A 22919-nucleotide genomic window follows, 5' to 3' on the forward strand; every position below is an offset into this window, starting at 1 on the left:
AAATCTTACTAGTTGTTGAAATTTGTAGGATTTGTTTGGATTGCAATATTTTGGGGCTTTTCATATAAAAAAAATAATATTTTATTACCAATTACCAGGGCTATTCAGTGTAGGGGTGGAGATATAAAATGCGGTAACTATTTATTAAGGGCAATTACTATTCACTGGGTGGATAGCATAGTTGATAGCCCTAGGGGGCCTCCACCACACTGGAAGTGTTCTAATAGGAGACGACTCTGCCATTTTTGTGACGTCTTGTGTTAATAAAACTAAAGATATGTAAAATAAATAACATAATATAATTTTTTATCATAAAATGTTAACCGTGACATAGTACTCGTATCATATGTAAGTCATTTTCTTGTAATAGTTGGTATTTGTGCGAGTATATGTGTGGATTATAAATCAAACGGTGTTTGTGAAAAGGAAAGAAAGGAGCTTTTGGGTGGAAGGATGAGGTGCGGTTTGAAGAGTAGGAACTGTTTTGGGGTGGGGCAGAATCAATGGAAAGTAAATGCGGTTAGAAATTCTTGCTTGACTATGAAATTTCAATAGGGGAAGAAGAAACTGATGAAAATGCAGTGATGTCGACAAATGAAGAAATTTTTAAATGCAATAAAAAATACGGTTTTTTGTATCTATATTATTCGTCATGTAATAATAATATCTATAATCGATTACTCATCAAAATCTTTGAGTAGGACTGGCATGAAAGTGTGCAGATAATGCCATTACACGGGAATCTCGATTTTGATAATAGTGCTTGAGAATTCGGGGACTTAAAAGGATAAGATTTTATTCTTCTTTTCCTCTCCTTTCTATTTAAACGGCTCAAGATTCATTTTGTAAAAAGATAAAAAAAATAGAGAGAGAAAACAAAAATGTGAGGAGGAGAGAGAAAAAGGAAGGAGAAGAATCTCAAAACCAAAAAAAATACCTGTAGAAATGTATAATTACCCACAACCAAAGAAGTAATAAATGGTAGTTTTTTTTTAAAAAAAAAGTAATAAATGGCTTTACTTTGGATAAATTTTTAGTTGTGAAGGGAATACAGATGATATATCATATGCTTTTATATAAGTTGTGGAAAATTTTATTTTTTAAGTTATTAACTTTTTAACACACATATCTCATCATTTATATAGCGACACGTAATGTACTATCTATTGTGACGGTCACATTGAAAAATCTCTTTTTATTTTGAGTTCTAGATGTTTCTCGGGACCCACCGCTGTAAACACAACCGCCACGCGTCGGCAATCGCAAACTCTCATCCAGTCATCCTTCACTGCGATTGGCCGTCAGGGCGCGTAGTAATCACACACACGAGAATCACATCAGATCAACGTCAACATCAAACGAACCAGGCAACCCCACGTGGCGCAATCAGCGCGCGCATAGTGTCCCTGCCCGTACTTTAAAAAGCGACCTCAATTAGTCGTCAAACCCCTTTCCGCTTCTCGCGAGAGGGAGGTAGAGAAGAACTCCGGGGAGAGTGAGAGAGAGGACGAAACTGTCACGGATTTTGAGGTCCGATCGATCGCCGCCGTCGATATTTGATCGTATCCGATCTCCACCGTCCGTCGGTCTCTGATTCCCTCTCGTCTCAGCGGCGGTGGATCTCCGGTTAGGCTCCGCCGTCCGGTTCTCAATCTCGCGGTCTCCGGTAAGTCTCACAAGTTTGCTTTTTTTTTTTTTTTTTCTGAGCTCAGCATTAGGAGACACAAATACTTGGCGAATTTTGCAATTTCGAACCCCGATTAGCCTTTGAATCTTGTGTTTGTGTTGGTACTGCAAGTTTTATGATCAATTTCTATGAATTTCATACTTGCAAGTTGTTTTTCTTATACAAATTAAACGATTACTGGAAATTTCTAAGTTACCGATTTTGGAGGAGAAATATTGAAAAAAATAAAATAAAAAGTAAGAAGCTTCTGGATAGGGGAATTGAATGGACAAGAAATTGAAATTGGATTCTTGGGGTTGCATTTTTGGATTGAAAGTTCATGATGCAGACTGTTTTTGGTGATTTGAATTTTCGGAGAGGAGAGTTACGTTGTTTTCCCCTTATATGTAATTTGTATGTATGTATTATTGGGCCACCAAATGATTGAATTATTTTGAGATAGTTTTATGTATTTAAAGAAGGTTTATCTTTGAATTTCGTTTCTTTTGTGAAATTTCTGTTTAATGAAATAATTTAACGAATATGATCTTTTGGAATGGCCAGCATTATCTCCAATGTAGAAAAATTTGCAAAAGTAGGTGGCTTCTTCGATGTAGCTTTTTCCAATGTGAAAATCGCAGTTGTCTTCTACTTGGTTTGATTATGATTGTTTACGGTGCAAACATTCTCCGTCAATTGGTGCCGGCGTTTGAGATTGGCGTCTGCTTGAGAGAGAAGCTCTCTTCTGCTGCCGCTGCCTCTACTGCCGGCATTGGAACTTGCCATTGCCACTTCTTTGATTCCTTGCATGTCTCCTGAATTGCATAAACCTGTACGTAACCAGATGGCAGTTGCAACCTTCAAAGGACCTCTTAATGGTGAGTACCATGGGGATAAGAAATTTGAGAGAAGAAATTCTGGCAAGAGACGTGTTTTTGTGCAGACTGAAGCCGGTTCTGTTTTGGGTATAGAGCTAGATAGGAGTGATAATGCACACACGGTGAAGAGGAAATTGCGGCTTGCACTTGATGTCCCAACTGATGAGAGTTCATTGGTATGTGGTGACATGGTGTTGAAGAATGATCTCAGCATTGTTAGAAATGATTCTCCTCTTCTTCTCACCAAGAACTTCTTGCACAGAAGCTCCTCTACCCCTTGTCTTTCACCTACCGGGAAGGATCTTCAGCAGAGGGATCAGAGCGGTCCAATTGAGGTACTGGGATACTCGGATCAGTTTGCCAGAACAAAAAAGCTGGTTCGGGATATTGTGAAGGCAATAAGAAATGAGATTGATCCCGTTCCAGTTCACGGTGGTCTTGGAGGTGCATATTATTTTAGAAATTGCGATGGTGAAAATATTGCTATTGTGAAACCGACGGATGAGGAACCTTATGCTCCAAACAACCCGAAAGGTTTTGTTGGGAAAGCTCTTGGACAACCAGGTCTCAAACGTTCAGTGCGGGTTGGGGAGACAGGATTTAGAGAAGTTGCAGCATTCCTTCTTGACTACGACAATTTTGCTAACGTCCCTGCCACTGCACTTGTGAAAATCACGCATTCCGTTTTTAATGTTAATGATGGAGTGAAGGGTAGTATGCATCAAAATGGAAAGCAAGCAAGCAAGATTGCATCATTGCAGCAATTCATTCCTCATGATTTTAACGCCAGTGATCATGGGTTTTCTAGCTTCCCTGTTGCTGCTGTGCACAGAATAGGGATCCTAGATATCCGGACTCTTAACACGGACAGGCATGCTGGGAACCTTCTGGTTAGAAAGCTTGATGGTGCTGGGAAGTTTGGTCAGGTGGAGCTTGTACCCATCGATCATGGCCTTTGTCTGCCCGAAAGCTTGGAGGATCCATACTTTGAGTGGATACACTGGCCTCAGGCATCAATTCCTTTCTCAGATGATGAGCTTGCATATATCGATAAACTTGATCCTTTGAAGGATTCCGATATGCTTAGAATGGAGCTACCCATGATTCGAGATGCATGCCTACGCGTCTTGGTTCTTTGCACGATTTTCCTCAAGGGAGCTGCAGCTTTTGGCCTCTGTCTTTCTGAGATTGGTGAGATGATGAGTAGGGAGTTTCGTGGTCATGAGGAGGAGCCGAGCGAACTTGAGGTAATATGCATCAAAGCAAAGAAACTGTTAGAGGAGGAAATATCTTATTCTGAACAGAAAGCAATCAAGGAGGAGGTTCAATTTGACCTAGACTGTGGGGAGGAGCTGGATTTGAGTCCAAGTAAGGAAATGAAAATGGAAAGTGAAAGGAATTGCCCTTTTGGACCAAAAGGTGCAAACAGAAGATATACACTTACCAAACTAGAGGAGAGTGCGGAGGAAGACATTGAAGGGCTCGAAGATAATGAATTACCTTTGAGGATGGATGAATGTGTTAACGTGGTGCGGGATCAGATTCTAAATGTTTCGAAGCTGTCAGCATCATTGAGAAACATCAGCATTGGGGAGAAGAGTTGGCGACACCTGGGTTCAACGCAGAAGAATGGCTACTTGGCTGGCATATCATCTGGAAACAGGAGCGTGAATGAGCAGCTGCCTGTGAGCAGCAGTTTTGTGAAGCTAGCGGATATGAACGAAGAGGAATGGATGCGGTTTCTTGAGAATTTCCAGAGGTTGCTGCGTCCTGCTTTCGCTAATCGCAAAGCAGGGAATGCGGGTCAGAGGCAGAGACAGAGGCTAGGGACTTCATGCCAGTTTTGAGGCCTTAGTTTGTTTGATAAATAAATCGAGTTAAGAGTTCTTGTAAGGTTCGATGCTTGGTGGTGTTATTTTATCTGTTTCAGAAGTTTTTTCGCGGGAAGAACTGCTTCAAGAGCCTGAACTACCCTTTGAGAGTCGGCCAATGGAAGGCGAGAACTGTCTTTTCGTTTGCTTGATGTTTTTAACCTTCAGGCTGTGTTGGCTTCTTGACTTTGTGTGGAGAGTGAATAAATTTGTTTCAAGCATATATATATATATATATATATGTATGTATCACTAAGACGGGAAAATTCTACAATATTTTGGTGTATGATATTCAACGTTAAAATGAACAGACGCAAGCTCAAAACTGGAAACAAAATTCTTCTTGTTCATTCAGTTACTCTTTCGTTCACGCTCGCTATTCTACTCAGCTCCACCTGCTGAACTTCTATTCGACTTACAGCCCTTGAAAACTCTTCACCTGCAAAAGACATGGTATCTTTTTTAGCGAGACGCCGCTGTTTTATCTTCAATATAGCCTGTGACACTTCTGCTATGGAAGGCCGCTTTCTCGGTAATTGATGTAAGCATTTGTGAGCAACTCTAGCTAGCATCCTCACTTCTTCGATGTTGCATTCTCCAACCAGTTGCTTATCAAGTATTTCATCAACGCCATCTGGAGCCATAGCAGCCTTGGGGGAAAGTGGAAGTAAGTTAAAACAGTTGGGCAACAAAGTAACCGTAAGAATAAATTTGTTTTGCAGAGTGCAAGGAACTCACGAGATTAATGTATTCCATCAAGTTCTGGTGAGGGTGGATGGCTGTAATTAGCTCAAATATAATAATTCCGAAACTGTAGATGTCGCTCTTCATTGTAAACTGGTTTGTAGATATGTATACTGGATCTATGTAGCCGTAGGTACCTTTCAGACCAGAATTCCGGCCATCATAGACCTCTTCCTTGGACAATCCGAAATCAGCAACCTGTTAAATGCACCGGAGAAGGCAAGGATAGAATGACATGAGCACATAAAGAACATAACTTTCACCATTGACTACCGTGCATGTTGATCCAAATACACCAGATTACCTTAGCTCTCAACGACTCGTCTAACAGTATATTTGCAGATTTTAAGTCACGATGTATAACTGGTGGGACCGCCTGTCAAAAAAAACTTCGAATGAATTAGATGAACAAATGAACTTGTCCGGTAACAAAATGAGGATACACTAAATATCATACCCCTTCATGAAGGTAATCAATTCCATGTGAAATGTCAAGAGCAATTTGTAGCCTTTCATCCCAGCTCAAAACCTGTTGTTCTTCACCTACATGAACGTAGAGCAAGATGATTCTCAAATCAACCGAAATCCTTCCCGATATAAGTTTTAGTCTAAGGTTTGAGGAACTGAAACAAGAAAAGACTGGAAGATGTCTCTAGGTCTAGGTCAAATCAATGAACGGAACCTCTGAGTATGATTTAGCCCTCAATCAAACTTAATATGCTATTTCAATGTATATGCAGAAGATTCTGAGCTTACTGTACAGAAGGTTTGATAAGCTTCCGTTACTCATGAACTCGTAGATTAGCATACGCTGCCCTTTATCTACACAATATCCTACTAGATTCACTAGATTCCGATGATGCAGTCTTCCTAGCAGAGATACCTGCAATAGGACCACCGAAAAATTAAAAACTCGATCTGCTTCAAGGGTTATAAACCTCATGATAAGTATCACAGATAGTACAATAATTAGGTTAGCAGATTGTTGAAATTTTAATTTCTACTTGTATTATTTTCGACCAAAGGGCAAAAAGTTACGTTATGGTTGCGAATTCTACAATATGTGTCAGAGTATTTTTATATCAGCTCTGTAGGCATGAAGGAAAATTGTCCACCACAAATCCTACTCGAAATATACTTCGTGAGTCTTTACCTCTGTTTGGAACTCTTTCTCTCCCTGCTTAGAATTCGAAGCAAGGACCTTAACAGCTACTACCTCTCCAGCAGGCATTTTTGCTTTATAGACCGGACCAAATGAACCTTGTCCCAAAAGTGTTGTGAAATTCTGAGTAGCTTTCTGTACATCTCTGAAAAAGGTATCAAGCATTAGATACGCCACAAATCATAGGATCTCATTCCAAATACCTTACAGGGACTATAAACCTAATAAAGAAACCGCTTCCAGAAAATGGAAAATAAGAAACATTACACCAGTATGTAACTTTTGTGTAGCTCGAAAGGTTCGAGCTCTTGCAGAGTTTAGAAATTCATACTTGTAAGAGTATCTATGTACGCCTGATGCAGAAGCAAATCGATCTTTGCTGTGATGACTCCACCAAGAGAGCGGAGAACTTTTTTGATGGTTCTCGGGTCCTTGAATAGCTTTGGAAGTTGAAAGAGACGCACTATAGTCAGTGGTTGTACTTAAGCCATTTGTGCGTATAGGTAGAGTGGTAAGACTACGCTCATTAGCACATTGTTGTAGATTAGCACGCTTTTTATACCACCTTATGCCAAAAAATATGAGTACAGCAATCAAAATGCCGAGGGCTAGACCAACAGAGACGCCAATGATAACAAGATCAGTTTGATGAACCATTCTTTGGTCTCTTCTGAAATTCAGGCAATGAGAACATCTTGCAGGGCATAAATGCCACAGGTTATCTGCCATAGGATCGGCAAACACATTAATGGACACTCAAATTCGTTCTCAAATATTGTACTAACATGACAAGTTGAGTTCAGAACACAGTAATTTGAATGCCACAGACATCTCTAAATTGAGATGATGACTGCAAGTACAATCAGTCGAGCACAAGCAATGTGATCGAAAATCTTTATTTTCTTACCTTGCCCCGATCCAAAACGGAATTGGCGCATTTCCAAAATTTAAACTGTACAACTTTTTCAGGAGAAATAACATGTCCGTGAATATTATGCATAAAAATTGTATCTTGCTTGTTTCACTAAAGATATAAAAAGCACAGCAAGATGAATCCCTTTTTTATTTTTCCATTAACTGCTTTATTTGTTCATATGTATGCTGAAGATCAATGGCAGAAACTTATTTGCATAAAAAAACGATAATTCACCATACACACACACACACACACACATATAACATATAGATGTGTGTACATATACATATACATATACATATACATATATATCGAAATTAACTACCAAAAACCAATTTTCCCAATTCCCACAACCCCAATTGTATTACATGCTCTATCATCAAAAACCAGGACAAACCCAGAAATCAGAACCAACCCAGATGCCCAAATAAGCAGAAATTCACAAAGTCAAGACTGACAGAGGCAGACCCATCAAAGTTGACGAAGAACAATCACATACCTCACCAGCTGAAAACCCAGTAACGAATTCTGATCCATTTGTTTCTTTGACTCTGATTCTCTGAACCGTTATTGCAGATACTGGGTCAAGGTTGACGACTCAAAGGGCAGTGACCCAGTTGAAGAAAAATAGAAAAACTGCAGAAAAAGAAAGAAAACTGAAAGCAAAAGCCAAAAACAGGCGTCCTAGTAGGACTCGCAGTTGATGGAATAAAACAAGGACGCGGTTTTTGACGGGCTTAAACTGCTTGAAACCGGTTGGGTGGGGCGATTAAAAGGAAAATATGAGTAAATGGGTGGGGAAAAATTGAACTAAACCCAACATAGTGTGCAGAAAGCAAAGCCGGTAAAGTTGTAGACTTTGTGGTCGTTTTCGGCCGTACTACCAATTGCCAATGCCTCGTCAATTTTTAGATGTAATCCGCCTTTAATTCTTATGTTTTCTTTTTCTTTGGTTTGATCGTTTTGTCGCTTTGAGCGCAAGCTTTGGCTAATCTGAAGTAAATATAGGGTCGTCTAAAACTGCTTTTCAGAAAGCACTTACATTCAAAAGCAAATTCGGTTTGTCTAAAGCTAGTTGTGTCGATTAGCACTCGGTTATTGTATTTTGTGGAAGTGCTTCTTGAAAGAGCACCTACCATAAACTTTTAATGAAAGTGCTTTAAGATCTAGGATGTACATATTAAGTTTTTTCTTTACCAAATATAGTCGAAAACATATTCAGTGTCAGATAAGAGCTCGTTTAGAAGTGTTTTTAAAACAATTGAAAATACTTTTAGAGAAAATATATTTTTGGGTTACAAAAGCACTTCAAGTGCTTCATGAAAAAGCACCAGTTATGATATTCCTGTAAGAAACCAATTATGGTCTTCCTGTAAGAAGCACTAGTTATGTGCTTATTGCAGGAAGCAATTTAAGTATTTTTATAGGATTCACTTGCATATTTACTAAGGATTGATTCTAAAAACAATTTAACCAAAAACGTTTTCAGCCATTTAAAAACACTTCCAAACAAGTCATAACTTATTTAGTTTTTTCAAAAGCACTTTGAAACCCAAGTGGTAAATAATATTTACTTCTATAGTCAAAATTCTACTCCTTTAATATCTTTTGTATAAATGAAAATCATAATCTCTTCCTCTCTCTAAAAAAATTTGCCCCATATTTTTACTATATAAGGTCAATGATTAGAAAGAAAACTATCTTGCATGTTCTCATGTGTAACCCCAACCTTTGGCTTCTCCAACTTAGATTAGCAAGTGGGTTATGTTATGGTAGACTGGTACTTAATTATTACAAAATTATTAATTTAGCTACAAATATATGCATATTATTATTATTATTATTATTGAGTCAACTAATATGCTCAATCAAAAGCATATTTCTTTGGGCGTGCTGACCTGGTCTAAGTGGGGTCCATCGTGTCACGAATATTATTTAATTTGAATAAGAAAAGTTGGAACATTTATTAATTATTAACAATTCCTCCATTACTGATGCGTATTCTTAACACGATGCTATAATTTGGAGATAACCACCCCCCCCCCCCCCCCACCCCCTCAAAAAGGAGAATGTCTCTAAGAGCTCTCTGTATAGACGTGTGAATCGTGATTGATTTGAGATATTGTTATGATAACATCTTATTGTATGAGAATTATTGATGCGAAACTTACTATTACAATTTTAAGAATATAAGTTGACTTGACACCAATGCTAGGATACCCATGTATTCATCGACATATTTTTCAATGTTTTCGGGATACATAACTGTACAACATATGTCATTATACAATTAGATGAAGATTTTTTTACTCAAGTATCCCTCTAATTATATAATAACATCTCATGTAACGACTCATTTCCTAATCACATTGAAATGCTCTCGTAGTCATGATTTATTACCATTATGTCCCAACCATTCAATTATTAAAGAGGTACGGAGATTTAAAACAATGTAACATTCTTCGCATGGTTAGGTAGAATTGAAGAGGATTGGGTATATAAAAGACATGACCTACCCTACTCGAGCCTTGTTTGTAGGCTTGGGTCTTGGGTGGTTGTGTTGCTTCCAATGGGTGCTTGTCAATTTATGAAAAAAGCACACATCTTAATCCTAATTCACTATACTAAAGCACTAACCATTAGCCAATTGCCATACTTGTCTGCCTTTTTTGAAATGGAAATAGGTCAGAAAGTTTCTTGGGGACCAATTAGACCTGGAAAACGGATATTGTTTATCAAATTCGTATTGTTTTTGTGTCATATTCATTATCTTAATAGATTCTATCGCGTCAAACTTATTATCTGAACGGATCATGTCTTGCCAAAAAATTTCATGCCTAATGTCTAAACCTAGCAAACGGGTTATATTTTTGTCGTTTACGTGTCATACCTGTTTTCTTAAAAGGTTATTAATGTGTGATTCGATAACAATTTGAATCGTTAACAGATTCTTAATGTTGATCCAATAATGAGTCGATTAATTAACGAGTTAACTCAAAATATGTTATTTTCGTATCATTTTGTATGGCCAAGGTACATATTACATAAGTGGATTATTATAGCTTCAATGTCCTTGTTTAGTTTCTTAGCAAGGCACTTAATTTACGCTTAATGGGTCTTTCATTGAATTAGTACTCTTGTCAGACTCTTGGTCCTTATCCCCAAGATTAATATTAGGAGACTAAATTTGTAGATAAAATTTTGTAAATTAAATGACATGAAAGTTGATGATTAGATTATTATTTAAGCGTTGATAAACGTGCTCATTTCCTACTGATGACACGTCATTTAGTTTACAAATTTAGTCTTCTTAGCATTACTTTATTTACAAATTCGATATGAATTTTAAAATCTGATTGTCAACAATAATTTTTATTATCACTCGTCGTACTTGTTCCAATTCATCACATCTTTTTTTAGTAAAGATTGGACGGATCATCTTACTGTTTGAATTATTCATTTAAAATATATTCTTTTATACTCTAGCTACTACTAATCTAAATAGCGGGAAGGAGACTCAAACTTGAATCAATAATAAAACCCTCAGCAAGCGCAATCGATGACCCAAAACCCTAACTTGCAGCATCAGTTAGTTTTGGGAGCTCGTATGGTCACATGAGACGTGATTTTGGAGCCCCAAAATTCATAAAGTAACTTTTCACCCCGAGACAAAAAAGGGAAAACTCAAAGCAACGATCACAAGTTTGCTTCAATTCACTTCACTTTCCATGAGAGTTAAACAAACCATCACATATCAGTTACCATTACCTGTACCAAAACTGCAGTTCCCACCTTACTAAAAGATCACACCAACTGATCTTCCACGTGAACTGACCAATACATCAACACACATACACACACATATATATAGATATGTACACACACACACAAACACACACACATATATATGAGTTATAGCAGAAAAATAAGCATTGCAAATGTTCCAGAATACGAGAATGAAATCAGTGTCACTTATTTTCTCGTTCATAGTTATGTTCTTGCATTTTCACTCATTGCAGATGCATAGTTTGCCAATTGCACCAGCGCTGTATGTGTTTGGGGATTCACTTTTTGACAGTGGTAACAATAACTTTTTACCAACTATTTGTAAGGCAGACTACTTGCCTTATGGGGTGAATTTTGTTAAGGGAGTCACTGGAAGATTTACCAACGGAAGAACAGTAGCAGATTTTACAGGTAATTTTTCATTTATTGGCTCTAATTTTGCACTGTGGTTTCTAACTTTCTGTTTTAATATCTTTTTCTTTCCCTCTTTCTTTTAGATGAGTTTCTTGGCCTACCATATCCTCCCCCATACATGAGCATACATAGATCGGCGACAGCGCTTACAGGCCTGAATTATGCATCTGGCTCTTGTGGCATTCTGCCAGAAACTGGAAGCCAATATGTAAGTTTAGGCATGAGTTAGTGAAATTAATTAATTATTAGATGAAGTTGGTTTAGTTAATTGGATGCTCTTTAATTAACATCTATTTTTTCATCACGTTTGTTAACAAGATCGTTAATTTTAGAACCATTAAAATCCAATTAATCACAGCTAGGCAACATGCTTGGCAGGCAAGCAAGCTATATATATATGAGCTTTTTCTTTATCTTCTTTTTCTTGTTTTACAGGGAAAATGTTTGAATCTAAAGGACCAGATGGATTTGTTTCGAAGAACCGTGAAGTCGGACTTGCCAGGACAAATAAAAAATCAAACTGATCTTCTGCAGTACTTGTCCAAATCTATATTTCTGTTTTCTGTTGGCAGCAATGATTTCATCAACAACTACCTCGAACCTGAAGTTTTCGATACAAGCAAACGCTACTCTCCTCAACAATTTGCACAGATCTTAATGGTTACAATTGCTCATCATATGGAGGTACCAATATCCGATCTCTTTTTCTCTGCTTATATTCGGTACTAATTGAAAAGTATAATAACACCATGTATAATAAATAATAATTAGCTGGTTCTTGTTGCAAATGTCGCAGAGGTTATACAACCTAGGAGCCAGGAAAGTAGTCATGTTTGAAATTGGTCCACTTGGATGCATTCCATCCATTGCAAAAACACACAAACACAGTGGAAACTGTGTGGAAAGTACAAATGAGCTAGCCTCGATTTTCAATGACAAGCTTCGTGCAACACTTGCGAATTTAACAACCACTTTCCAAGGTTCTTTCTTTGTTCTCGGTCGAGCAAACTGGATTGGCTACGATGCAATTACAAGTCCTGTTAAATATGGTAAATTTCAAAACATAAGTTGTTCTCCCCCATTTCATTACAATTCAACATATACTTTTATTGATTTATATGTATCGATCGAGTAGGGCTAATGGATGGAAGCAATCCATGCTGTACTACTTGGGAAAATGGGACTTCAGGGTGCATTCCATTGCTTAGACCGTGCTTCGAACCAAATAACCACTTCTTTTGGGATGCTTATCATCTAACGGAATATGCAGGCTCAGTTATAGCAACAGGTTGCTTCAATGGCTCAACCGTTTGCACCCCTTTAAACATTAAGCAACTTGTGAAAATGTAATAAAGTTAATATTTGTACTCATTAGTGATTAAGATTGTTTATCAATCTAGCTTGCTCAAGGCTCTTGGTTTATGGAATCATGGATTTACTACTGCAACTAAATGTTCGCGCATAAAGAATACAGTAAATTAAATTGTATGAAGGAGGAAAAGGACACAAATTTAACTTAATTAGCAGAATTATGATATCATTACTTCACAGAACAAGTCTAACTACAAATTATAAGCAGAGGGGCGGCTGTATGAAGGCACACTTAATGTACACAACACTACTTGTTATAGCTCCTAAGCGTGATTATATGAAAAGAAAACAAATCAATTAAAGAAGCACACACCAGTATTCTATATATAGACTAGCTAGCTATAGGGGCCCGATCACTATATAATTAAACCGGTCGGTTTCGAGATCGAGTCAGTCTCAATGCTGTGGCTCATGATTGTTTATGGGCGGTTTGCGGCGCCGATCTCTTCCCTGATAATCTTTAGCCATCAGGTTTAATGCCTCTCTTGTTGCCTTAAGAAGCCTTCTTGTTTCCTCTGTCAACTTAGGATCATCAGTTTCATCATACTTTGTAGTCTCTTCACAAGCATAAGCACTTTCCTTATCTGTAATCAGAAAACAAAAAGGATTAACATCTTTCTCAATCAACCATTGAAGCAGTATGGTAAGTTTCATTTTTGCATCCAAACAAACACATGTATCGCAACCTTCTTAAGCTTCAAAGCAAGAAATTCCCTCCAATATGCATATATCTTCAATTTTGAGTGATAATTAATACATACAACCAAACTAACTTACTACCACATGATATATCTATCATATACATATTTTCAGTACAGTGCGCATCTGATAACAACGAGATGGCAGAGGTACATAAACTGATCGAAGATTGAATTACATTTGGTTTTCAGTGATTTTCTCAATTCTTATAAGCAGTAGTAGTATAAGTATTACTTTTATCATAGTCGATCCAAGCTTAAAATTTTACACATAGATCTCCCTATCCTACGAAGTCATAGTTTCCATCAGAACAACGGGCTGTACCTGAATTCGTTGATGTAGTAGAACTAAGGGTATCTCCATTCGGCCCAACTGCTCTTGCAGGCTCTAACTTCCTAAACACTTTGTGTGCCACCATTTTTCTTCCTCCAAGCCCCATCATCCTTGACCCAGCTATTGAAATTCCACGCTCGATTATTTCCTGCACATACACTTTATATGGCTTAGCTTACAAATGACTAATTGGTAAGGGAACATGAAACAAGAGAAGCTCTATTTGCACTCCTCAATGAGCCTCTTGCACTTGTCAGGATTGCGCAAATATTACAAGAGTGTCATTTTGTGCACTTCACCATGAAAGTGCAAGAAGCTCTAGTGCCATAAGCTGTCTAAAGAGTGCAAATATATAGTATTGCCCTACAAGGATCGTGAATAACAAGTACCTGTTGATCAAATGGTCCATTTCCGGTAACTGAAAGCACTTTCTTACCTGCAAAAGGTGAGTATACATAAGAACCCTCAGATACAAATCTATAAGAAATCCCAAAATCAAATTAATGGACTAATAGGAGAAGATTGAGCTATCTACCTTGATGAGCATGTATGGTAAACTCGCCTAGGGCATGCATAAAAAAAAGAAGCCCGACTACGAAGCTTGTAAGCTGTTGCATATCTTTGTTATTTCTTCCTTAACCAGTCGTTGGATTAACAAAAAGAGGGGAAATTAATTTGGAGAGACTAATGGGGGTTTTATAGAGACCCGCGAGTCAAAGATAGGGTTTCAGTACGTACCTCGGCTGCATAAAATATGCACACAGACATGAGAGATTTTTTATTGTGCCGAAAACAGTTTGGTACGCTAAGTGTATAACAAAAGTGATTGGAAATATGAAAAAAAAATTCTAACCACCTTGATTACGAGGTTTGGTGTACTCGACCATATTCTCGGGACAATGAAAATTTTCTCCACAGACAGGAACTTGGGAAGAACGCAAAGCTAAATAATCTAATGAATTAAATATTCAAAAGAAAACAGCGTTTTCGGTTTTCAAAACTTTGAATGTGGTTTCACTTTCATCGTCAGTCTCAGTCTCACGAGTAAATTTTAGACGGAACCTGCAGAGTTTAGCAGGCAGGTTATTAAACGTATGATGATACATATTAAATTAATGAAAGTAACTAGGGTTTCTAACTTTTGAGCATGTCTCTCCTGCCATGCATGCTCGAAGCTAGATGAGTCACTAACATTAACCCCTACAGGCTACAGGTGTAATTTTAGTATTGTTTGAACCTGATTTTACACTATCGGCCTGAGCAATCGAGACCGTAGAATGAGTAAAATTCTGAGCCATTGGATTGGAAGAAGGTTGAGATAATTGATTAATAATTTGTCTAGATAATATTATGATTTTAATAATCACGATGTTATCTGGAGAATTATTAAGAAAATTATTTCTAAAAATGTGGAGATAATTAAGGAGTCCAAAAGATTAAATGCTATAAGATTAGAAGATCGAAGATAAGTTTTTGATATCAAATTGTGTGCACTTGGTCTGGATAGTTTTTCAAGTTCTTCAATCGCATTAAGAAACCCAAATCATGCCGTTATTTTGCAATATTGGGATTCTATTCTAATGCATGGTTATGTGCAAGTGGCTTAAATATCGTGCGGCTATGCATTTTCAGAGAAGGTGTTTTGCATGTGTGCGTGTGGTTGGAAGAAAAGCATGTGGCATGCATGGTTGCACACGGGCAAATAGGTGGTGATAGGCTTTGGCCTATCATGAGATAAGGAAATGGCCACGTGGAATGCATCCAGAAGATAAGAAGGGAAAAACATGGGCTTTTTGAATAACGGTGATAATACCGAAGCAAAGTCAGGTGATGATGGCTTTCTGTCATTTGCTAAAGATAGGCTCTCGCTTATCTAGTTTGAATTGAAATCAAATTCTACTAGTGAAGCCGCACCACACATCTGCTTCCTAAATACAAGGTTGCGAACACCATTCAAGGGACCTCCAACTCAACACACAACTGCCCTGCGCAAAACCCCTCAAACATCTTGAGATTTTTTATTTTCTTTTTTCCGCTGACACATCTTCAGTTTGGATAAACAGCACTGTGAAGGCAACCGGCGAACATCTTCAGTTTGGATAAACAGCACTGCGTCGAGGTCAACTGGTTATCTATCCAAGTCTCGGTCGAGAAGGATTTTCGAATCCTTGTTGGCAGAGGTCATCTCATTAGCCTTCTCGGCGAAGTGAGGTGTTACCATGTTACTACATTCGGCACCCTGAGAGCCAAATTTGATATTGAACTTCGTAGAACTAGCAGCCTTATCTTCAGGCTCGAGAATTTAAGGGCCGAGATTTGTTCCTTCCTCGGCCGCAGTCGCAAGATAAAGAAGTCAACAACGCGCTCAATGCAACATCAACAAATTTTACTCCTCGGCCGACCTCGGCTGACGAGTTGGCACACCCCGCGTTCAACCGAACGACGTAGTTAGCTTATTAGTTACTCGTTCTGCGCGTCACGTAGGCTTTGTAATTTTTAGGACCAACAAGTATACTGATTAATTAAGTTCAGGACCACTCTTGTCCAAAAAAAGAGGTTCAGGACCACTCTGAGAGAATCAGAGATATTTCTCAATTAAGTGGGGAAGACGTGAAAGGATCTGATCATTATTCAGCTTCAGCAATAGTAAAGTTTGTGTTAATTAATTGTACCAATTATCATTGGCATTGTGCAAGGTAACTAAGTGTAGTGTAAAATTTTCATGGAGATCATACTTTGTAAAACTTACTAGCAATAAGAGATCAAGTTGAATAGTCCGATATTAGTTGGTATGATATTGAGTTTTGTGAACTCAGGATCTTGATGGGTACCAAGATCTGAATGTCCTTAAGTAACTGAGTTATAAGCTCTTTGCAATTAATTTACTAATTAAGCCAACCAAAAAGTATGAGACAACCCATTTTAGAAAGGGCAACTTGAGTACCCAGACACACAATTACCTATAGGGCAAGCTTACCTTTTACCAAGTTTTTCATGAAGAGAATCCCATGAATTGAACTATATAAAGGGAGAAAAAAATCACAAATAAGTTACTTAATTAGCAGCATTATGATATACATCATACTTGACAGAACTAGTCTAACTACCGATTAGCAGCTGAGGCGAGCTGTATGATATGAAGTCATGCACACTTTTATTTCAGAGCACTATTTGTTATAGTTTCCTAAGCTTGATAAAAACAAAGAAAATAAATTAAAGAAACACACAGTAATACACCGTATTCTATGTAGGCTAGCTATAGTGGACTGATCTGTAGATATTCCTAGGTGGGCAAAATTGTGAGCCTAGCTAGCTAAACCCGTACGTTTGAAAAAGATTGAGTGCTACTCAATCTCAAGCCCGTGGCTCAAAATTGTGAATCGGCGGCTTGCGGCTTCCCATTCGATGATAATCTTTATGCATCAGGTTTACTATCTCTCTTGTCGCCTTAAGAAGCCTTCTTGCTTCATCTGTCAACTTATGATCATCTGTTTCGTCATAAGTTGTACTCTTTGGAGCCTTGGTTGTTGGCCGCTTTGTCTTGAAATTTTGGGAGTGATTTGGTTTAAGATCTCTGGGAATTTCCAAACTACCGGCAGAAGTACTTTTCAATGCTGTCAGCTCCAGTGTCTTCATATCATCCTGGTTCATGTGTAAACATATAACCAAGTTAGAATCAAATTAAAGTCAAAAGTTAAGCTGTTGGAATAGGCTAGTTATAGGGTTCGAACCCTCCACTGTTAAAAAATAATAAAGCCAAAATTGGAAGTAATTCTGAAAGTTTGTGTGTGTGTGTGTGTGAGATAGAGAGAGAGAGAGAGAGAGAGAGAGAGAGAGAGAGAGAGCTGTACTTGGTTTAATTTGTTTTGAGGTTTTCCATGGGAATTGCTTGAAGCTTTAGAATTATCCTTGCCTGCAATTAGAGAACAAGTATATAACATGAATCATGTATAATTCACCACCTTTCTCAAAACCAACATCTCAAAATTGGTTCCACAACCATTATAAAACAATATGGTAATCCCATAGTTTTCCATCCATTACTCAAATATATTGCAAGGAAGCATCAAATTAAGCAAAGAAAACCCCCTCCAACATATATATATATATATATATATATATATATATATATTCTTTGAATACTAATACATACAACTACACTAGCTAGCTATATATAGCTACTACATGATATAACTATTCCACATATGTTTTCACAAGAGCATCTGACACCACAAGCCGGGGAAGGCAGATAATCTAAGATCGATCAAAGTTTTCTCAATTGTGTTTGGGAGGATGGCGTGCAGGCCCGTGATAATCAGCACCAAAAGCTACAAAATCATGATGAGAAACTTTGGAGTACTTCTTAGAACTAGTAGTACTAGTATCACTTTTATCACGATCTCCAAGTTTACATTTTACATTTAGATCTCCCTTTCCTTCAAAGGCACAATTTCCATCAGAACTACTACGGTTTGCACCTGAATTCTTGAAGGTGGTACTAGCCTCTTCATTCAGCTGCCCAGCTGGTCTTGCTGGCTCTAATTTCCTTAACACTTTGTGTGCCACCATTTTCCTTCCTCCAAGCCATATCATCCTTGACCCAGCTATTGAAATTCCATCAACATTTGGTTCCTGCATACTTATATGGATTAGCTTATATATCAATTTAAATCATATAGAACAAGAGAAGCGCTCACTATTCACATACTCCCCAGAAAGCTTCTTGCACTTCTGAAACACAGTTCAAATAACACCATTCAGTATAGTGGTGCTATTTGAGGAGTGCAAGAAACTCTCTGAGGAGCGTTCAAGGTTAAAGTATGCTTTACCTTTTGATCAGGCAATACTGCATGTTTCCCAGTCACGGAAATATCTCCTTTACCTACACATTAAACAGGAGTTCTATAAGGGAAAATACTCCATAAAGTTCTATGCATGAGAAATCCCCAGCCCGAATATATAGAAGAGAAAAAGCTATAGATATCTAGTACATATCTACCTTGATGAGCATGTGCAGTGCTAGACTGGCCTAGGGCATGCATAACAAAAAGAAGCCCTACTACCAAGCTTGTAAGCTGTAGCATCATTGTGTTTAGTTTCTTCTTAGCCTTAACCTTCTAGCAAAACGGTAGCGATCTTAGATTGACAACAAAAAGAGAGGAAACTGGGAGAGACTTATGTTGGTTTTATAGAGAGAGTTCAAACCCAAGTACAAGCTAGGGTTCAGACATGTACTTATCTGCATAAAATATAATTCTCGAGAGTACCGGCAGGACTTGGAAGAACTCGAAACTAATTCATTTAATCTATAAAGTATTCGAAACTCTCATGTGCAGCCAAGAAAAGTATTCGAGAAGAGAGATTATATTCACACACCCCAAATTACTTATTCTATACTTTTTTCCTTTTTTAATATTTTCTACATACCATTAACATTTAGAAAAATATTAAAAATTTAGAAGGATGTGCGAGAAGTAATTTTGAATATTTGAATATAATCTCCCTTTGATAAAACAGTGAAAGTTAAACAACTTTTCCAGTTTTCAAAACTTTAAATGTGGTTTCACAAGTCAATTCTACATAATCTTTAGCCAACAACATTCTCCGGATCCTTTTGATGAGGATTCTAAGAATCTGTAAATCGTGTCCATTTATCGTATATTGTACGATTAGTTTTATCAAGTACTATTTGTGTTTAATTTTAAATAAAATTATTTAAATTATTTCTGACCGCACAATGTACGATGAACGGATACGATTCACGGATCTCTGGAATCCTCACAAAGAGGATCCAATGAGGATCCGGATTCAATCTTTAGTGGTTAACAGGCCATAAAACATACGATGATTCATATGAAATGAAATTAATATGTATAGGGTTTTTAATTTTTTTGGTTCATGTCTTTATTGGCATGCATGCAACGAAGTAATTAATTTAAGGTAGGCTTAAAGAATGAGTCACTAAGACCATCTCCAACAATGGCTTATAACTTAAAATTTTCCCTTTTTTTTCTCCCAAAACCCACTCCAACCCATGTGCTAAATAAAACCTAAAACCCAAAACTTAAAAGAAGGCCAAATACCGGCCTGTTTTTAGGCCAAAAGTCATTATGGGTCTTACCTGTTGTGAGTGAAACACAGGCTGTGAAGCCCAGTTCCCTTTTCGCCACTCGCCCACGTGTCGCACGCGCCAGGCATTTCAGCCCAGCCGACAACCCCACGTGGGGTGTTCCCTCAGCAATCATTCCAAAAAGCAGCCCAACGGCTACTTTTTATATCCAACAGTGACATTTAACTGGGCCGTTGGTTAATCCAACGGTCCAGGTTCAATTTTTTTTTTTTAGTTTTATATTTATGTATTTATTGAATCCAACGGCTTAGATCAAATATAATTAAATATAACGGTAAAAAAAAAAGATCTAACGGTTCAAATTTAAATCCAACGGTTAGAATAATTTTAAAAAATTATTTAACTTAAAATTCAACCAAAAACTCTATAAATACCTATGTATTTGTTCAAACATCCACACAAAACTCACTTTTCTCCTACAATTCTTCCAATTTTTCTTTATACCATTTATTCTCATTTCCAGAATTTTCAAGATGACAAAAGAGCATGTTAGAGGTTGTAATTGGACCTTTGACGAAGATATTGTTTTATGTTTGGCATGAATTTCGATTAGCGAAGATGGTGTCGTCGCACCAATCAAAATAGAAAGGTTTTATGGGGTAAAATCGTTGATAAGTTCCATGAAAACTCCAACGCCGGTCGAAGGGAAGTTGGTGGTGTTTATGATCGGTGGAAGATTATCAACAAAGCGTGCACTTTGTGGAAAGGAAGCTTGGAGAGAGCCATGGTTGACATGCCTAGTGGAAGGGGCGCCTCAGAAATTGTGAGTTTATTTGTTGATATTTTAGTTGTCATGTACATAATAGTATTTTACAATTAATTGTTTTTATGTATTTGTTGCATATGGTGACAAAGCAATGGCAATTTACAAGACAATAACTACACCAAAAAATCAAGCTTTTAAGTTGCATCATGCTTGGAACATCCTCAAGGATTGTCCGAGGTGGGGAACTGATGCGAACCAACAATGTGGAAGATTATTTCATAATGAAGCCCCACCCCCAAATGATGTCAATGAAGGTGTGAATTTTGCCGACAATGAAGGTGTCGAACAAATGACCCCAACTTCTTCTTTTGCAAGGCCCCCGGGTAGAGATAAGCAAAAGGAAGCAAAGAGAAAAGGGAAGTCCCAAGATCCGACATGTGCACAATTTGCTAGCGAAATGGCAATAATGAACGAAATCTAGTGCCGTCGGCAAGAAGAATCGGCCCAAATGCTTTTGGCCATGAAGGAAGAAGGGGATAGGGAGCAAGAAAGGTACAAAACTAATTTGATAATGGAGGACCTCGACAAATACACTCTAGAGAGGAAGAGATACTTACGTGGTAAGCAAAAGGAAATTTTACGAAGGAATGCCACAAGGAGTATATTTCAAGATGATGATTCATCTCAAGACTATCACCTAAGTCCATCACCAAGTCAGGATGGTGAATATCATTATTAAGTTTATTTAGTCTATGAGTTTTCGATTGTATTAAGTTTATGTAGTTTATTAATTGTTTTTTTTATTTTTTAAGTTTATGTGGTTTATTAATTGTCTTTTTTATTTTTTAAGTTTATGTGGTTTATTAAATGTCGTTGGTATTAAGTTTATGTGGTTTATCTTGATTTTCATGTATTGATTTAGTGATTTTTCAAAATTTATCGGAATTTAAATATTTTTAGGTTAAAATGTTCATAAAATTAATTTAGGATAGTCTACATAAATTTTTTTTTTTTAAAAGTTAATTTAAAAAAAAAAAGCCTTAATTCATTCTTTGATAATATGGGACTAAAATTTTAAGCCAAAAGGGTTGGAGTAGAAAAGCTGTTTCTGGGCTAAAACCTAAATTTTTTGGGCTAAATATTTTTAGGTTTTAGGTCACCATTGGAGATGGTCTAACAACCCCTTGTAGTATATGCTGATATGATCAGGGTAGCTCGAGAAAAGGCTAGACAGTACTTATCCAAACTAAATTGTAAATCGAAGTAGTTAAGTGCAGGACCACCATAATTTGAGGAAGGTCAAAATATCAGATATTAGCACTAGTAAAAGGGTAAAATTAAGTATAAGCTAATTACAATTGTACTAGTTTTATTTGGCATTTTGCAAGGAAAGCATGTTGGTATCAGTGTGTAATATTCATGGAAATCTTACTTTTGCAAGCTTAATTATATATCACCAAATTGAATGGTAATCAGATATGAGCTGTTACTTTTCATTTAATTACTAAACCAACTAAAACTAAGTGAAAATATGATTAGATAATTATAATCGGCCCAGTATATCGTAGCTGCAAGGATCATGTCAGTCAGAGATTCGGTCCTCATGCACCTTTCGATATAAATTACAAACAAGTAGAAGCCAGAGACTTTTAAACAAAGCTGGTTTACCTTCTCTTTGGATACCTTTTAAGACCTCTGCCAGAAGTAAATTTCTTTGTCTTTGTACAGCGGAGAATATTCATTGTGTTCACAACACATCAAATGCTTCAACATGATTAGCTCAACTGACTCGTTTCTTCCTAATCCTTTGCTTGAAATTATACATTCAAATTGAAGAAATCGAAAAAGAATTACACACCAAAAATAAATAAGAATACAAAAAACAAAATTTCTGCATATACTACTGTAGTAATAAAAATAATAGTCGTAAAAATTTAAAGAAAAAGCAACAATTGTTGTATTTGGATGTAGCAAAATTAGGTATGTTGGAATAAAACTAATTAATTGGAAATTTGTGAATTGCATATATGATTAAGAGTTAAGAGGGAAGGAGGTGGTGGGTAGGCAAGCCTGCATAGTTCCCGAAGAGGGCATGAGAAGCATCAAAGCAATGCATCAAATTAAGAGCCTGCAGAAACACTGACAAGTGATTTCGCATAGAATTGCTCAAAACACATCCCCTTAAACAAATTAGGGTTCCTATTTCCTATGGCGTGTTGGAATTTTAGAACACGAGGGCGTGA

General features: G+C 37.2%; 5 protein-coding genes across 6 annotated transcripts; 2 read left to right on the forward strand and 3 right to left on the reverse strand.

Annotated features, from left to right (window-relative positions):
- The first annotated feature begins 1446 nt into the window (after positions 1–1446).
- Positions 1447–4638, forward strand: LOC137738927 (phosphatidylinositol 4-kinase gamma 7). 2 transcript variants are annotated; one of them, XM_068478393.2, is made up of 2 exons: positions 1447–1666; positions 2511–4638. In XM_068478393.2, exon 2 carries the CDS (start codon positions 2511–2513, stop codon positions 4389–4391), a length of 1881 nt encoding a protein of 626 aa, XP_068334494.2. In that variant the 5' UTR covers positions 1447–1666; the 3' UTR covers positions 4392–4638. The 2 variants fall into 2 exon arrangements, with proteins under 2 accessions (XP_068334494.2, XP_068334493.2); XM_068478392.2 differs by having other exon boundaries at positions 1448–1666; positions 2231–4638.
- Positions 4639–4681: 43 nt separating this feature from the next.
- Positions 4682–8316, reverse strand: CRLK2 (Protein kinase superfamily protein). Its single transcript, XM_068478394.2, has 8 exons — positions 7737–8316; positions 6653–7043; positions 6313–6466; positions 5916–6042; positions 5617–5702; positions 5464–5535; positions 5154–5357; positions 4682–5065 (listed from the first exon to the last, which is right to left on the reverse strand). The coding sequence occupies exons 2-8, from the start codon at positions 6976–6978 to the stop codon at positions 4763–4765; spliced, it is 1272 nt and encodes a 423-aa protein (XP_068334495.2). The 5' UTR covers positions 6979–7043; positions 7737–8316; the 3' UTR covers positions 4682–4762.
- Positions 8317–11134: 2818 nt separating this feature from the next.
- On the forward strand, positions 11135–12864 carry LOC137738949 (GDSL esterase/lipase 7-like). The gene is made up of 5 exons (XM_068478418.2): positions 11135–11434; positions 11521–11645; positions 11873–12121; positions 12234–12486; positions 12573–12864. Exons 1-5 carry the CDS (start codon positions 11176–11178, stop codon positions 12785–12787), a joined length of 1101 nt encoding a protein of 366 aa, XP_068334519.2. The 5' UTR covers positions 11135–11175; the 3' UTR covers positions 12788–12864.
- Positions 12865–12957: 93 nt separating this feature from the next.
- On the reverse strand, positions 12958–14649 carry LOC137738898 (uncharacterized). Its single transcript, XM_088700598.1, has 4 exons — positions 14376–14649; positions 14230–14276; positions 13832–13988; positions 12958–13392 (listed from the first exon to the last, which is right to left on the reverse strand). Exons 1-4 carry the CDS (start codon positions 14455–14457, stop codon positions 13205–13207), a joined length of 474 nt encoding a protein of 157 aa, XP_088556724.1. The 5' UTR covers positions 14458–14649; the 3' UTR covers positions 12958–13204.
- A 2284-nt stretch (positions 14650–16933) lies between these two features.
- LOC148694062 (uncharacterized) lies at positions 16934–18975 on the reverse strand. Its single transcript, XM_088700771.1, has 5 exons — positions 18840–18975; positions 18670–18722; positions 18319–18472; positions 17692–17753; positions 16934–17482 (listed from the first exon to the last, which is right to left on the reverse strand). Exons 1-5 carry the CDS (start codon positions 18925–18927, stop codon positions 17195–17197), a joined length of 645 nt encoding a protein of 214 aa, XP_088556897.1. The 5' UTR covers positions 18928–18975; the 3' UTR covers positions 16934–17194.
- Between the last annotated feature and the right edge of the window lie 3944 nt (positions 18976–22919).

The sequence above is a fragment of the Pyrus communis genome, chromosome 9, assembly GCF_041283825.1.
Source record: "Pyrus communis isolate YQ-2024b chromosome 9, ASM4128382v1, whole genome shotgun sequence".
NCBI classification, from domain to species: domain Eukaryota; kingdom Viridiplantae; phylum Streptophyta; class Magnoliopsida; order Rosales; family Rosaceae; genus Pyrus; species Pyrus communis.

Coding starts and splice junctions, on each gene's coding strand:
- LOC137738927 (XM_068478392.2), top strand. CDS start 2,475: ATGTCTCCTGAATTGCATAAACCTGTACGTAACCAGATGGCAGTTGCA.
- CRLK2 (XM_068478394.2), bottom strand. CDS start 6,978: ATGGTTCATCAAACTGATCTTGTTATCATTGGCGTCTCTGTTGGTCTA. Junction 5,703..5,915: donor CTTATCAAACCTTCTGTACA/GTAAGCTCAGAA, acceptor ACGTTCATGTAG/GTGAAGAACAACAGGTTTTG. Junction 5,536..5,616: donor TTGATTACCTTCATGAAGGG/GTATGATATTTA, acceptor TTTTTTTGACAG/GCGGTCCCACCAGTTATACA.
- LOC137738949 (XM_068478418.2), top strand. CDS start 11,176: ATGTTCCAGAATACGAGAATGAAATCAGTGTCACTTATTTTCTCGTTC. Junction 11,646..11,872: donor CAGAAACTGGAAGCCAATAT/GTAAGTTTAGGC, acceptor CTTGTTTTACAG/GGAAAATGTTTGAATCTAAA. Junction 12,487..12,572: donor TACAAGTCCTGTTAAATATG/GTAAATTTCAAA, acceptor TCGATCGAGTAG/GGCTAATGGATGGAAGCAAT.
- LOC137738898 (XM_088700598.1), bottom strand. CDS start 14,457: ATGCAACAGCTTACAAGCTTCGTAGTCGGGCTTCTTTTTTTTATGCAT. Junction 14,277..14,375: donor TACCATACATGCTCATCAAG/GTAGATAGCTCA, acceptor CACCTTTTGCAG/GTAAGAAAGTGCTTTCAGTT. Junction 13,989..14,229: donor ATGGACCATTTGATCAACAG/GTACTTGTTATT, acceptor GTGTATGTGCAG/GAAATAATCGAGCGTGGAAT.
- LOC148694062 (XM_088700771.1), bottom strand. CDS start 18,927: ATGATGCTACAGCTTACAAGCTTGGTAGTAGGGCTTCTTTTTGTTATG. Junction 18,473..18,669: donor CAGTATTGCCTGATCAAAAG/GTAAAGCATACT, acceptor ATAAGTATGCAG/GAACCAAATGTTGATGGAAT. Junction 17,754..18,318: donor TACCACCTTCAAGAATTCAG/GTGCAAACCGTA, acceptor CTCTAATTGCAG/GCAAGGATAATTCTAAAGCT.